Source organism: Anolis sagrei, chromosome 2 (assembly GCF_037176765.1).
Source record: "Anolis sagrei isolate rAnoSag1 chromosome 2, rAnoSag1.mat, whole genome shotgun sequence".
Classification (NCBI taxonomy): Eukaryota; Metazoa; Chordata; class Lepidosauria; order Squamata; family Dactyloidae; genus Anolis; species Anolis sagrei.
In genome coordinates this window covers 27266015-27282977 of record NC_090022.1, presented here as the reverse complement: position 1 = coordinate 27282977, position 16963 = coordinate 27266015, and the positions used below count along the sequence as shown (strand labels likewise).

General features: G+C 41.4%; 1 protein-coding gene across 1 annotated transcript in view; it reads right to left on the bottom strand.

Moving 5' to 3' along the window:
- IL17RC (interleukin 17 receptor C) overlaps positions 1–16963 on the bottom strand; it is a 46937-nt gene that overhangs the window by 15754 nt on the left and 14220 nt on the right. Inside the window, exons 6-11 of the mRNA XM_060766531.2 lie at positions 11770–11887; positions 11642–11686; positions 5374–5516; positions 3878–3937; positions 2697–2760; positions 1851–2035 (exon numbers count right to left, since the gene is read on the bottom strand). Coding sequence (XP_060622514.2) covers positions 1851–2035; positions 2697–2760; positions 3878–3937; positions 5374–5516; positions 11642–11686; positions 11770–11887 — 615 coding nt within the window. The remainder of the gene's footprint in view (positions 1–1850; positions 2036–2696; positions 2761–3877; positions 3938–5373; positions 5517–11641; positions 11687–11769; positions 11888–16963) is intronic.

The following is a 16963-nucleotide window of genomic DNA, read 5'->3' as shown; positions in this document are numbered from 1 at the left end:
TTCAAAAGGCTTTATCTCATTCCCAGAGCTTGAAGTGTTACTATTTTGGATCCTCCTTATTCCAGCACAGCACACAGTATATAGGACAAAACTGGAAACGTGTGATGCTCTAGGACAAAGCTTCCCAAATGGTGTGTATTGCCCAAACTCCACTTGCCTAGTTTCCAACAGACCTCACAACCTCTGAGGATGTCTGCCATAGATGTGGGTGAAATGTCAGCAGAGAATGCTTCTGGAACATGGCCATACAACCCAGAAAACTCACAGCAACCCAGTGATTCCGGCCATGAAAGCCTTCAACAACACATAGTAGACATCCTTTATTTCCACATTTCCTTAAAAGTAAGGGCCGTGTATTTCTGCAGCTGTCATCTCATGGAACCTACACATCCAGGTTGTACATTACTGTGTTTTGAAATGGTTGTCCAATAACCTGAAGCTTCATCATTCTTCTAGGACTTTATACACAAAGCAAGCAAACTAGCACTGCAATTGTGATGTGCATCCCATTACCAGTTTGCTTCCCCCAACCCAGGTGATTCTCCCATCCGTAGCTATTGACAGGTAAAACCTATCCATTGTTCTCAAACCCACGACATTTCCATCATCTCTATTAGTGTAATAGGTCCCTTTCGTTTCTGTGCCAGCACGCCTGCAGTACCATGACGTCAGGGGGAAGGATTTTCCTCTCCCTGCTCCTGCTCACTATTCTCAAGTTGGCTGCTTTCCTTTTACTTTTATATACCTTTTATCTCTTTGAATGCTAAAATTGCATAATTGCATAAAAAAATAAAAATAAAGGAATCTCAGTAATGCAAAAAGGGAAGGCTATGAGGGTGTGTGGAAATATGATTGCAGTACTGTTGAATGACTTAACTGGCACAATTGCAGTGTTGAAGAAAAGTGTTATCATATACTGAGGATATTCAATGATCTACGCTACTTCTTCTTAAGCTTAGCTCAATGTTTGGGTCTCAAAATTTTGTCAACAGTAAAAAGTTTCTGAACCATCGCATGTTCTAGACATAACATGAATCTATTAGTATGCAAAGTTAATAGTAGATTCTGCTGAAAAGGCTTCAGCTGTACTTCATAAAAATGGAAAACCAGTCTGCTTAGCAAGCCTTTATTATTAATAAATGTTTGATTTTATACTTTAGGGCCAGGCTTTAGTACAGCTAGTAAATCACCAGCAGCGATAAGATCTACCAACCAAAAGGTTGACAGTTCAAAGCCCTAGGTCGGCATGAGCACCCGACTGTCAGCCCAGCTCACTGTCTACCTAAACTGTTCGAAAACAGCTTAGAGCTGTAAGTAGAGAAAGTAGGTACCACTAAAAAGCGGGGGAGATATTTTACGACACCATAAACAGAAAAATATCAGAAAATGCCCAGAGACCAAAAGGAAGAAGTCCTGATGGCTCTTCGTCATAGAGGATGGAGCGAAAGCACCTCCCTGTGGTTGGATTCGAACACAACCCCAAGGCACCCAAAAGCTGGACATCGACACAACATACCTCCTTTCTGTCTGTCTCTGTCCTGTCTGTCCCAACGGCATTGAATACTTACCATGTGTATATACTGTGATCCACCCTGAGTCCCCTTGGGGAGATAGGGCAGAATATAAATGAAGGGCTATTATTATTATATATTATTTTATATATCTATATACATGAGGTCTTTGGCAGAAAGGGATTGCAAGCGGAAAAAGTTAAGAAGCCCTGATCTACACCAGCATGACTGTAGTGGTACAGCAAGTTGGTATGATAAAATCTCTAGTTCCCCATATGTTGCTTTTACCTCACTCTCACCTCATTTCTTCTCATCCATTTCCCTTCTTTCTCTACTCACAATTCGAATGAGGCCCTTGCGCAGCTGAGGATGCAGAGGATGGCAGGCAAGGTCTTCTCCCTTCCAACATGGGACCAACTCTCCTGGGAGGTCACATGGTGCGGAGAAAGAGCAACTCAGCACTCCACGGAAGGCTTTCACCTTGAGGTGGCTCGTTGCCCAGGCCCTGGATAAAGCTTCAGCATCTGAAATGGGAAGTTGGACTTTGGAATAAAGGTTTCCACCACATCATCACATAACACTTCACAGCAAGAAGGTTCAGCACACACTGTTCAGGCATCCATGCTTTGACTTCCTCACTCCAAGTACTCTGTATTGTAGTGTGTCCACCTCTACAAAGATATAGAGATGCATTCTTCTTAGAACCATAAAATTATACGGTTGGAAGAGACCATATGGGCCATTCAGCCCAACTCCTTTCTGCCATGCAAGAAAACACAAAGCACCCCCGACGGATGGCCATCCAGCCTCTGTTTAAAAGCCTCCAAAAAAGGAGCCTCCACCACACTCCAGGGCAGATAGTTTCACTGCTGAGCAGTTCTCATAGTCGTAAAGTTCTTCCTAATGTTCAGGTGGAATCTCCTTTCTTGTAATTTGAACCCACTGCTTTCTAAAATGAAGCTGAGTACAATTTCAAAATGAGCTTCGTATTTACTTTGAACCCCTCTTTATCCAGAACTTTGAAAAATTTTCTTTGGACTACAACTCCCAGATTTTACCAGACAGCATGACTCCAGTGAGAGAATGCAAGAACTGTAGTCCAAAATATAACTTTTCCAAGATCTGTCCCTACCTGCCTTTGGGGCTGCAAATACAAAGCTGAATAGGTCAATATATTTTTCTTACTATTTGTAAAAGGGCAGAGGAAGGTTCGAGGTGAATCATCATAGTCTTCAACTTTGGGCCAGACCTGTAAACACAGTAACCAAATTATAATTACACAAACCAAGTGGAATAAGCCCCATCTACAGTGCCATATAAGACAGTTTGGAGCTGCATTATATGGTCAGTGTAGATGGGGCCTAAGAGGCAATAGGTATTATATTTATCGTGTCAGGAGTGAAGCAAAACAGTTGTATTGCATTAAAAACAAACAAACAAACAAAATATGAAATTTGCAGACTTGGTATTCTATTAAATGTCCTTTGACCAGTAGCTGGCCACTTGGAGTGCCTCTGGTGTTGCTGCAAGAAGGTCCATTGTGCATTGTGCATGTGGCAGGGCTCAGGTTGCATTGCAGTAGGTGGTCTGTGGTTTGCTCTTCTCCGCTCTTGCATGTCATGGATTCCACTTTGTAGCCCCATTTCTTAAGGTTGGCTCTGCATCTTGTGGTGCCAGAGTGCAGTTTGTTCAGCACCTTCCAAATTGCTCAGTTTTCTGTGTGCCCAGGGAGCAGTTTCTCATTTGGTATTAGCCATTGACCAATTTTGAATTTTTGGGTATTTTGGATTTCTGGATGAGGGATACTCAACCTGTATCTGTTTAAGCATATTCTGGGTGCTGCAATGTTGACAAGGTGGAACATATCCAAAGAAGGATGACCAAAATGGTCAAAAGTTTGAGAACCAAGTCCTATGAGGAACTGAGCAACACGATCATGATAGCTAACCATGTCCACATATATTGGATAGGTGTTTCAGTTAACCTTTCACCAGAATCTATCCATTTTGTGCTTCCAGAGATCTAATACACACTGGAATCCAAACTGTGACTGGAGAAACATTATTTTCCAGGTCCAGAATGCAATTTGAGTGACTACAATAAGATATGAGTCCACTTTTAGACAGTTAAGTTTAAATCTATGTACGGAAAAAGTTAGCAGAAGAAAACAAATTGAAAAAAAGATGGATGAATTTCCATGCAAGGAGGGAAAAAAATCACCATCCGGTATGAGTTCTAGATCAAGAAGCTTGAGTTTTACCAACATTCCTATTCAGCATTTATGTACGCACATAGAGTCTTTGGGTCTAGCAAAAGAAACAGTGCAGATCAATAAGACAAAGATGAGTGGGATGGTAAATCCTTACCTGCAGGCAAAGACAGGGAAACACCTGTGAGATAGGCAAGCTGACATTTTCAGGTGCAGTCTACAATGCAAAAATGAAATATGGACAGAATAAGAACACTGAACTAAATGGAGGGCTTCACAAACACAACAGAGACCATGTACCAAAAGCACAATAATCCCAAATAAACAGATCAGGGGAAGATCTCAGGGGCTCACATGTCTTTACACTAATGCACAGAGCATGGGAAATAAACAAGACGAACTCCAACATTTAGCACAACACCACAAATATGATGCCATAGGCATTACTGAAACCTGGTGGGAGGACTCCTATCGCTGGAATGTAGACATCGAGGGCTATAACCTCTTTCACAGAAACAGAACAAAGGGGAGAGGAGGCAGAGTAGCCTTATATGTCAAAAACTGTTACACTGCAGAAGAGATGCAAGACAGTAATCCAGGAAAACAGCTTGAAAGCATCCAGATAAGAGTCAATGGAACTGGGACTCAAAAAGATCTTATCGTAGGCGTCTATTACAGACCTCCAAGCCAGGATGAAGAACTTGATGAAGTCTTCTGCCAACAGCTCACCAAACAGACACAAAGAAGAGATATAGTAGTCATGGTCGATTTCAACTATCCCAATATTTTCTGGGAAATGAATTCAGTTAAGAGTACAAAGTCCAACAAATTCCTCACTTGCCTTGCAGACAATTTCATGGCCCAGAAGGTAGAAAAGGCCAATTCTGGGTGCTGTAGTGTTGACAAGGTGAAACATGTCCAAAGAAGGAGGACCAAAATGGTCAAAAGTTTGGGAACAAAGTCCTATGAGGAATGGTTGAGAAAGCTGAATCTGTTTACCTTGGAGAAAAGAAGGCTGAGAAGGGACATGATAGCCATGTTTCAATATCTGAAAGGCTGTCACATTAAGAAGAGAGTGAGCTTGTTGTCTGGAGATGTAGGATACGTAGCAATGGATTCAAACATAAGGCAGAACCTACTGACATTAAGAGCTGTAGCAGTGGAATATGCTGCCTCAAAACTGATGGAGTTTCCTTCTCTGAAGGTTTTAAGCAGAGGCTGGATGGCCATCTGTCACTTCTGACAGATTGTATTGCTTTAATTGCATGTTCCTGCATGGCAGGGGTTGGCTAGATGGCCCTTGTGGTCTCTTCCAACTCTGGGATTCTATCATTATTATGGACTCTGAAGACAAGTCACTTTCAAAAAATGGACAGGAGATCACTGCTACAAATGGACAGGAGATCACTTGCACTCCATAGCCTTTTGTGTTATGGCATGGAGACAGAGGCCAGCTAAAAAGGTAAAGAAAAGGGAGAAGCGTAGGGCATTGGATCAACAAGCAAAAGCATGACACATTGAAGAAATAAAAAGGTTAAGTCCCTTTGGGGAGAGAGGGAGGGTTATAAATCAAGTATTATTATTTTTATGTTGTTGTTGGATATGAAGCAGGGAAGCATTAAGCTAGGCTTCTTTGTTTAGTCTTTCACTCACCAGCAATGTGATATTCTCACTCATCCCTTCAAGTCCGCTTGTCTGATTCAGATACAGCCAGAGGTAGAAGTGTTGTCCTTCAGGGACGTCCCACACATGGAGCACGGCTTCCTCTAATCCCACAGAGACTTCCATCGTGGGGACTGTGAGACAGAAATAACCATAAGTACTCCAAATACCTCAAAGCTCCATCAAGAGGTCCAGATCTTGGCAATGTCTGGTCTTTGGACCACGAATCTCCAAACCCGTAGCTGTGAATGTAACCCAAAATACTTTTCTTCTAAAACTGGGGTGGGCAAATCTATTTTGCTTACATCTTCATTAAGTTCTTTTTTTTAACCCTGCATCCTTTCTAAATATATAAAATTTGGAGAAATTTCCTTTAAAAATGGCTTAATCTGTACCAGGAAAATTCAATATTGGATGTGGATAAAGAAAACTGTAGGCACCAGTTCCATAGATACAGGGATCATACTGTACTCAACGCCTCTGGCCTGCATGTTAGCATTCCATTATGCTACATCAAAATGTTTAAAATGTCAAGATATTTCCAGCCTGAATATGGAAAAAATGTACATTTTGGGAAATTGTTATCTTTTGAAAAAAAAAACAGAAATTAACTGGGTTGCTGTGAGTTTTCCGGGCTGTAAAGAGCAAAGACAAAAATCCACCCAAAGGAAAAGTGTTCTTACCATACATCAAGGGAACCACTGACAGCAGAGGGAAGCTGATGAAGAAACACAACCTACAAACTATCTACAGACCCACTCAGAAAATCCAACAAATGCTACGTGCAGCAAAGTACAAGAGGGATCCTCTCACTTCTGCAGCAGTCTACCGTGTACCATGCAGCTGTGGGCAAGTCTACCACCAAATGCAGCATTGCCCAAACATGTATCAAGGAACATGAAAGGAACTGCAGACTAATTCAACCAGAGAAGTCAGCCATAGCAGAGCACCCGATGAACCAACCTGGACACAGCATATTATGTGAGAACACAGAAATGCTGCACCACTCTAACAACCACCGTGTCAGACTACACAGAGAAGCCATTGAAATACACAAGAGTGTGGACAATTTCAACAGAAAGGAAGAAACCATGACAATGAACAAAATCTGGCTACCAGTATTTAAAAACTATAAAATCAGGACAGTAAATAAAGAGCAAAACTCAGAAAACAGGGAAATTCCAGACAAGAATCAATCAGGGCCAGCTAACACCTCCCAACAAAGGATGCCCTCATGCAGGAAGCAGCCAGGCTTTGAAGCTGCAAGGCCATTCAATGATAATCAAAGTGTTCAATTGCAACATTCACACTAGCCTCAAACAGACAAGAGTTCTTTCTCCGACTCTGGACATTCCACAGATATATAAACCCAACTTGCCTAGTTTCCAACAGACCTCACAATCTCTGAGGATGCCTACCACAGATGTGGGTGAAATGGAAAGAATGCTTCTAGAACACAGCCATACAGTCCAGAAAACTCACAGCAATCTAGTGATTCTGGCCATGAAAGCCTTCAACAACACATTGGAAATTAAACTTACAATTTTCTATTTTATGTATGTTATGACATTGTATTGTATTTGTCTTAAATATTATCCTGTTTGATATTCCACTCTTTGATTGAAAGGATGTTATAAATAAATGTTATCGGGGACTATATAAAAGCACCATCTGTTTGAGCAGTCTTCCCTCTCCTTTTGCTACTAAAACTTTCTTATTATAATGAATAAGAGATGACAGCCAGGGGTGATACCAGTCAACACTGGGTTGGACACAGAGCTCAGAAATATCCCTTTCTTGGTCAAAGAATCTAGTTGTACTTGAGACTTGTCAAGTCCTTTAGGTTCTGCCAGTGATGCTATTTATGCAGTATTTTGATGAAGAAATTGACCTCTTGTAACAAAATGAATAGGACAGTGAAATGTTGGGAGGGTATGCATCTTTACATCCAGCTTCTAAATTTACCAAACTATAATTGTAACACTAGGGCCCCTTCTATACTGCCATATAAAATCTAGATCAGCGTTTCTCAACCTGGGGGTTGGTCATGGGGGTTCTGACAGAGGGGTCGCCAAAAAGCATCAGAAAACACAGTATTTTCTGTTGGTCATGGGGGTTCTGTGTGAGAAGTTTGGCCCAATTCTATCGTTGGTGCAATTCAGAATGCTCTTTGATTGTAGGTGAACTATCAATCACAGCAACTGCTGCAGAATTTGAAGAGGCACGAATGGAGGGTGAAAGAGAGAAATGTGCCAAGAGAAAGGCGCATCAAGCCAACCCCGACCGGGACCACCTTCCACCTGGAAACCAATGCCCTCACTGCAGAAGAAGACGCAGATCAAGAATAGGGCTTCACAGCCACCTACAGACCCACAAGAATTCTGATCCTGGAAGACTATCCTACTTGGCCAACGAGGGATCAACTAAGTAAGTAAGGAAAGTAAAATATCAATCCGAGCAACTACAACTCCCAAATGTCAAGGTCTATTTTCCCCAAACTCCACCAGTGTTCACATTTGGGCATACTGAATATTCGTGCCAAGTTTGGTCCAGATCTATCATTGTTTGAGTCCACAGTGCTCTCTGGATATAGGTGAACTACAACTCCAAAACTCAAGGTCAGTGCCCACCAAACCTTTCCAGTATTTTCTGTTGGTCATGTGAGTTCTGTGTGCCAAGTTTGGTTCAATTACATCATTGATGGAGTTCAGAATGCTCTTTGATTGTAGGTGAATAATAAATCCCAGCAACTACAACTCCCAAATGACAAAATCAACTCCCACAACCTCATCAGTATTCAAATTATGGGCATATTGTGTATTTGTGCCAAATTTGGTCCAGTGAATGAAAATTCATCCTGCATATCTGATATTTACATTACAATTCCTAATAGTAGCAAAATTACAGTTATGAAGTAACAACAAAAATAATTTTATGGTTGGGGGGTCACAAGAACGTGAGGAACTGTATTAAGGGGTTGCAGCATAAAGGAGGTTGAGAAATTCTGATCTAGATTATCTGCTTTGAACTGGATTATATGGAAGTAGAGAACTCACTGGGTGAGCAAATCTGGTAACTGCAGGAAAGATGATTCCACCTAAACATTAGGAAGAACTTTTTGATGTTAAGAGCTGTTCAGCAATGGAATGTGTGGCCTGGGAGTGTGTTGGCGTTTCCTTCTCTGGGGGATTTTAAGCAGAGGCGGAATGACCATCTGTCGGGAGTGCTGTGATTGTTTATTTCAGAATAGCAGAATAGGGTTGGGCTGGATGTCCCTTGGGTTCTCTATAAACTCTATGATTCTCTTTCAAATGTTTTAAAAAGTAAACAGCCATATGTGGCTTGTAAATCATCATTCCATTCACTGATCAGTTCACTCAGGCATGGGCAAACTTGGGCCCTCGAGGAGTTTTGGACTGCAACTCCCACCATTCCTAACAGTCTCAGGCCTTTTCCTTTTCCCCCTCAGCCGCTTAAGCAGCTGAGGGGGAAAAGGAAAGGGCCTGAGGCTGTTAGGAATGGTGGGAGTTGAAATCCAAAACACCTGGAGGGCCAACATTTCCCCATGCCTGATACTCAAAGGATTCCCAGATATTCCAGATGTTCACCTATTCATGTGTTAGCTCTGTCCAGACTCTGGAGTATCATATACTAAACTACAGCATAAGTTCTCAGGCAATTCTCTAAGTATGTCCACATCATCATAAAATGATTTTTCTCCCAGACTCTCCTTAGGATCAGATCCCCTGTCTGGCAGGAGAAAATATCCCCTGTGGAAGGTGCCTTTTGTCAGAGTGCGACAGAAGCTTTGAAGCTTAGAAGAACTGACACTTTGAGACTTCAGTAAAAGCAAACATTTAGCTTTACTGAGTAGAGCAAATATACAGCACACATTCGCATTTACATCCAACCAAACAGACAGGAACAAGACAAAAGACACACCGAAGTAAGAAGGACGAATGAAACCTTATCTCTGGATCCTTCCTACGTGTTCCAGAGACACTCACATCTTCACAGTTCATTACAGGCTTGACTGATTAACCCTTTCAGTGTCAATACACTCTTTCCTAATGCAATCAGGTTACATTTACAGGCATTACACAAAATTACATTTAAACATTCACATTACATTGATCTTACATTAACACCTTTGGCCTTACACAAGTTGGCACCATATTCAGTATATGATCCCTGTTGCTCTTCCTTTAGGCATTTCTACTACTCTGGTTACAAATGTGCATTAAAGAATTTTTAAAAGCCAAGTAGTAAGGGATCGAAATATAAGTGGGAAGGAACTCAGTGGCAAAGGGAACAATCCTTGGAAATTCCCGGTGTGATTGGGGAAAATCCTGTTTGAAACTATGGAGAGAATGTGACTAACTATACAGAAGGCAATTTGGCACAAGACAACTTCCTATGCGTCATTTTCAGAACTGCAGGCTTGGCAATGAACCAACTGAAATCCCTCTTCATATGTGACATCTATCATCACCTTTTAGATAGTTGGATTGCTGTGAGTTTTCTGGGCTGTATGGCCATGTTCCAGAAGCATTCTCTCCTGACGTTTCGCCCACATCTATGGCAGGCATCCTCAGAGGTTGTGAAACGTCGGGAAAGAATGCTTCTGGAATATAGCCATACACAGCAACCCAGTGATTCCGGCTATGAAAGCCATCAACAATACCTTTTAGATAATTAAACCACTTTAAGGAACTCTTCTGGGAACTGCAAGCACCACTGACATAGTTTACACAATTCACCCCTTCTACTAAGCAGTTAATGGAAATGCTGCCATTCTGTGGCCAAATAACCTGGCTTGACACAGGTTTTGAAGATTTTTTTATATATAAATTTAGACCTATGAAAATCTTCAGTTTTGGAAAACTCACTGGGACATTAAAATCACTACTGACTGAAAGGTCATGAGTTCAAAGTCAGCCCAGGTCAGAGTAAGCTCCTGACCATTTGTCTAGCTTGCTGACTACCTTTGCAGCCCAAAAGGCAGTTGTATCTGTCAAGTAGGAAATTTAAGTACTGCTTATGTGAGGGGGCTAATTTAACTAATTTACAAATAGAATTCAACTGGAATGGGGATATGGTTGATATTACTGTTTTTATGGTTTCAATTAATGCTCTCGAATCATAGACTCATAGAATCAAAGAGTTGGAAGAGACCTCATGGGCCATCCAGTCCAACCCCCTGCCAAGAAACAGGAATATTGCATTCAAATCACCCCTGACAGATGGCCATCCAGCCTCTGTTTAAAAGCTTCCAAAGAAGGAGCCTCCACCACACTCCGGGGCAGAGAGTTCCACTGCTGAACGGCTCTCACAGTCAGGAAGTTCTTCCTCATGTTCTGATGGAATCTCCTTTCTTGTAGTTTGAAGCTATTGTTTTCGCGTCCTAGTCTCCAGGGAAGCAGAAAACAGGCTTGCTCCCTCCTCCCTGTGGCTTCCTCTCACATATTTATACATGGCTATCATATCTCCTCTAAGCCTTCTCTTCTTCAGGCTAAACATGCCCAGCTCCTTAAGCTGCTCCTCATAGGGCTTGTACTCCAGACCCTTGATCATTTTAGTCGCCCTCCTCTGGACACATTCCAGCTTGTCAATATCCCTCTTCAATTGTAGTGCCCAGAATTGGACACAATATTCCAGGTGTGGTCTAACCAAAGCAGAATAGAGGGGTAGCATTACTTCCCTAGATCTAGACACTATGCTCCTATTGATGCAGGCCAAAATCCCATTGGCTTTTTTTTGCCTCCACATCTCTATTTATTTTTTAATTGTTGTTTTATTTTGTTATATGTAACGGCATCAAATTGTTGCCAAGTGTAAGCAGTTCAAAGCAGATAATGTGGATTATCTGTTTTGATAATCTGGATTATATGGCAGTGTAGAAGGGACCTAGGATAGTTGGAGGCAATGTGACTAGGCAAAATCATAGAACTCTTTCCTGTCTTGCAACTGATACTATATGTTGTTTGCCAAGAATACCTCTCATTCCCAGATACTGTGGAGAGTGGAGTATCTCTTTCACCAAATACAGTACTATTAATCCTCCTGGGAAATCTAGTTTGGCTTAGTTTGATCCATCAAAGCAATTTTTATTTGCACAAAAACCAGTTGGGGAAATTCCTGACTCAAGACTAAAGATATGTATTCACTGAACCGAATGCAGGAAACTGGCCCTGTCCCTGCTGGTGCCTCTGTAAGGGGAACGACATTGATAAAAAGTTGGCGTAATGTTGCTACATACTTTGGCAGAGGCGAACGGCATCTTGAGCTTCATGCCAGGTACAATCTGTGGGAAAGAAACAGAGCAATCAGAAAAGGAGATTGCTATCTGTAATGTATTATGCTTCTGATTTCTGGAAGGGAACTCACCTGGCCCAAAGTGCGTGAGCTGCAAGGCATGCGAAGACAGGTACGGAGGCCTAGTGGAAGCGGAGACATACAGCTCCCCACTGATGGAAATGGGAAAGCAGTCAAAGTGGAGGAGACCCTGGGAAATAAGGCAACAAGAATGTCAAAGCCCAAAGGGGGGGAAACAGCATGCACATTTAGGGCGAAGGCAAACTTTTAAGATAGGCTCAGATCTTCCATCACCTCAGACAGATCCAGCCATTCTTGCTGGGCATGAAATGATCATAATAGAGCAATGGATTCAAAATACAAAAAAAAGAGATTCCATCTACACATTAGAAAAAAAAACTTATCATGGTAAGAGGTGTTCAACAGTGGAATATGCTGCCTTGGAGTGTGGTGTCATCTCTCCATATCTGGAGGTTTTTAAGCAGAAGATGGATGGCCATCTGTTGGGGATGATTTCATTGTGTTTTCCTGCATGGCAGAATGCGGTTGGATTGGATAGCCCTAAGGGCCACTTCCAGTTCTATAATTCTATGACTCTTATGCATGATAACATGTTGAAGAAAGTGCCAGAAACTTGTGGTTGCCAGATCATGACTACCCCAGGCTCTGGGATTCAAGGTCGAAAAATGAGAACTAGAGATGAGTCATTATGAGGTCACGGCAGGCAGTTCCTGGTGGTGCCATTAAGCATGCTTGCCTTGATTAAATACCAACCAGAGCAGCACAGAGCATGCTATTCAACATCCCCGTTCACACACATGTGCACATACATCTAACAAATGTATGTCTGGATAATTTTGGGTTTCTCTGAAACTGTGAACAAAAAAAACCTTTTAAATGCCCTGAAAACAAAGGAAAAGGTCACAAGCTCTGAGATGTGAGAACACTATTGGTCATATGCACAGTTGGTCCTCTGTATCCACAGATTCTGCACCCACAGATTAAACTATCCACATTTTGAAAATATTCCAATAATTAAAAAAAAAACCCGAAAAAAACTCTATCAAACCTTGGTTTTGCCATGTTATTATGCCATTGTATATAATGGGCCTTGAACACCTGGAGATTTTGGTATCCACAATATTGGGGTGCAAAGTGGTCCACTCTGACCGCAGTGGGTTAAACCACTAGCTGCAGGAAATGCTGCTGACTGAAGGGTTAGCAGTTCAAAGTCATGAGTCCGGGTGAGCTCTTGACAGTCAGTCCTAGCTTCTGCCAACCTAGCAGTTCAAAAGCATGCAATGCAAGTAGATCAATAGTTACCACCTCGGTGGGAAGGCAAAAGGGTGCCCAATGTACACAAACTAGCAAAAACATGATCAGAGATAACAGACTCCTCCGCATGGAAAAATTGAACAAGAGTATCTCCCCATGGCTGGAGTTGAACATCGCCTCCAGACATCGGAGATGAAAAAGGGAAGGCCTTTGCCTTGTCTGTGTTATTGTATGTCATTGTGTAAAAGGGCACTGAATATTTAACTTATATGTGTACTAGTCATGGACCTGGTTACTGTTTCATTTGTTTACTTCGTGTTTTTGTACCTTTCTGTCCATTCAGATGGCACGGAATGGTACAACCTCATTGGGAATTTCAGACAGTGACACATCTCTGCAACAGTAGGAAGGGAAAATGCAGGGTTTTGGAGGGCTGTTTGGAGAAGTAAAATGAGTACAATGTAATGTGATCTCAGAGCACAGAAGAGTTAGCTCCCATCTACACTGCCATATAATGCACTTTCAGAATGCAGTTTAACTGCATTGAATTGGATTATATGGCAGTGTAGATGGGGCCTTAGTTTGGGAACCCATAACTCCCAGAATCCTCCACCTAGCATGGTCAGTGACTAGGACTTCATCTTAAAGTGTCTCTTTAGCCAAGAACAGCACCCAGAATATGTTTGCTTTTAGGCTTTTTCTGTAACTACACCTTACAGAATATGGTGTTATACTAAAAGACACATTTCTAGCTCTTGCCGCTCTGAAAGTATGCAGCCTCTAAAGAGCGGTCCCTACAATTGTGTTGCAACGTGACAAATTATAGAACTTATACGAGAGGAATAAATTCCTCTGCATGGTATGGCTTTCTACATTCAGTTTCATGTTGAAGTTTGAGAGTGCAATGATTAAACCATGAGTCAGAAGGGGCAATGACAAAACTAGATAGAAACAGATTCAAATTCCAAGTGGAAATGAAACTCACAGACTAACTTTGGGCTGTTGTTACGCTAAAACCATGCAAATGTATTTGAGATAAAGGCAGAATATATCTATATAAATAAAAATGCAATGTTCATTTGTGGGATTAACATAACTCAAAAACCACTGGATGAATTGACACCAAATTTTGGCAGAATACGCCTAACAACCCAATGAGTGACCATCACTCAAAAATGATTTTGTCATTTGGGAGTTGTAGTTGTTGGGATTTATAGTTCACCTACAATCAAAGAGCATTCTGAACTCCACCAATGATGGAATTGAACCAAACTTGGCACACAGGACTCCCATGACAAACAGAAAACACTAGAAGGGTTTAGTGAGCATTGACCTTGAGTTCTGGAGTTGTAGTTCACTTACATCCAGAAAGCACTGTGCACTCAAACAGTGATGGATCTGGAGCAAACTTGGCACAAATATTCCATATGCCCAAATATGCACACACATGGAGTTTTGGGGAAAATCAATGCCCTCACTTCAGGAGAACATGCAGATCAAGAATAGGGCTCCACAGTCACCTACGGACCCACTGCCAGTACATCGACCCTAGAGGACAATCTTACTCGGACAATGGAAGATCACCTAATGGAATTATTATTATTATTATTATTATTATTATTATTATTATGAGCAGGGTTATGGACAAATTGATCTATGCACTTTACATGCTTTTTAAATTTGTATACTAATGTATTTTATTATTGCTCAATGTTAATATTTTTAACTGTTTAATTTTTATTGTTAGTACTGGTTTTTATCACCATTGAATTTTTGCCGGGATTGTAAGCCGCCTTGAGTCTCTTCAGGTGAGAAAGGCGGGGTAGAAATGGAGTAAATAAATAAAAATAAAATTTGTCTTGCTTATGGGCTTCCCTTCCTATTAGGACATCTAGTTAGCCATGCCAGAAATAGAACTACGCAGGCCTTACGTTATATCCAGCATGACTGCCCTCTTCTCCTCCTCCTCTTCATCTTCTTCCTCTCCTTCCTCTTTTTCTTCTTCCTCTTCAAAACAATTCTTCAAAATTGTTCAAAACCAGCACTCATAGAGTTTACCTTTTTTGATACATGACCGAGAGTCATGGCATGTCGTTCATCCAGCTCTATTTCTGGGTTGGGCAAAGGCAGTAAGCTGTGGGCAGGCTGGCACAGCAATGCTTACTCTACGGAGTGCTCTGTATGAAGCCAAAACCTGCTCTACAAGTGGCAGAGAGCAATCTTATAATACGTCTCTATATTCCTCTTTTAATCTCCCTCGAAAGAATAAGGCCTTTTATTCTTTATCACAATTAAATTCAGGGTTTTTCCCCTTATGCATTAACCTCCAAGTCTTCCAAATGGAAGATCTCGCTCTTTGCTTTGGAGGCAAATAGTCGACATCTGAATGCAAGAGAGACAATGGTTGCTTTTTTGTATTAAAGTTTTTTATCACTGCTGTGGCATTGCTTTTCCACAATGAGCCATCAGTTTGGCATCTGCAAAAGACAGGACTTTTATGTTGATGCTGGTTTGCATTATATAGAGTTCAAGTGTAAGCAAGCAAGCTAGTTGCACAAAACATGAGTATAATTAAAAAAATAATGCTTTTATTGGATGACTAAAGTATAATAAAGAATCCTGGAAGAATTGGAAGCTTGTCTTGTTTATCATATTTTCATTTTTCAGTAAAAGTATTACCCAACTTTGGGTTGCTGTGAGTTTTCTGGGTTGTATGGGCATGTTCCAGAAGCATTCTCTCCTGATGTTTCGCCTGCATCTATGGCAGGCATCCTCTGAGGTTGTGAGGTCTGTTGGCAACTAGGCAAATGGGGTTTATATATCTATGAAATGTTCAGGGTTGGAGAACCTCACAATTTCTGAGGATGCCTGCCATAGATGCAGGCGAAACGTCAGGAGAGAATGCTTCTGGAACATGGCATCTACGGCAGGCATCCTCAGGGGTTGGGAGATCTGTACTACCCAAGTTTGTTTTCTTGTTCTTTACTTTTGAACTGATGCCAGTATTTTCCTTCTTGTTGTTGAAACAACAGGTCGCTATACTAAAATCTGTACCAAGTAACAGTTTTGGAGCCAAACAAAAGGGCCATGAAACACATACTGTACAGGCTCTTCAGAACTCTATTGTTGGACAGCGTATTGCTACCGTTTGCATTCTAGGAATCTGCCTGATGCCCATGTTGATTAGAAACAGTACCAAACAGGGAACAAATAAAATGCCTGTCCAACCTGGATAGGCTGAGCTATACTTTTGTGTTATAATGTTCACACATGTGCATTCTCCCTTGGTACAATTTGTGACTGGAAAAAAATGCAAAAAAGCAATGTACAAGCAATCACTGAGTTACAAACATCCAACTTACAAACAACTCATAGTTAAGAATGGTGATGAGAATAGGAAGTGATAGAAGCCTACCCCTCGTAAGGGAAATTCACCCTTGAAAGAATTATCATAGAGAAGAGATGTCTCCACTGAAGCTTTATCCCCAATCTTTGTTGCCACACCAAGCCAAATTTTTCAAAATCCAATGATCACAGGTACGGAAAGTGAGGTAAAAACTTCTGAACAGGGGTACAGATAGCAAAACAAACACCAAAGAGGTTTTCACCCTTCCCTATGCTACTCAAAGCTAGCACTCTCTCTATATGTGTGTGTGTGTGTAAAGGTTTTCCCCTAACATTATGTCTAGTCTAGTCTGACTCTGGGAGGAGGTGTGCTCATCTCCATTTCTAAGCTGAAGAGCCATTGAGTGTTGTCCGTAGACACCTCCAAGGTCATGTGGCCGGCATGACTGCATGGAGTGCCGTTACCTTCCCGCTGGAGAGGTACCTATTGATCTGCACACACACACAAATCTGTAGAACCTATCTTGTTTTTTTAGTAGGGGAGTGCCTGTGTTAAACACTGGTTGGCAATTTTTTTTGCTATTGTTGTGCTTTCAAGACATTTCCAAGTTATGGTGATCCTCAGGTGAATTTATCATTGGGTTTT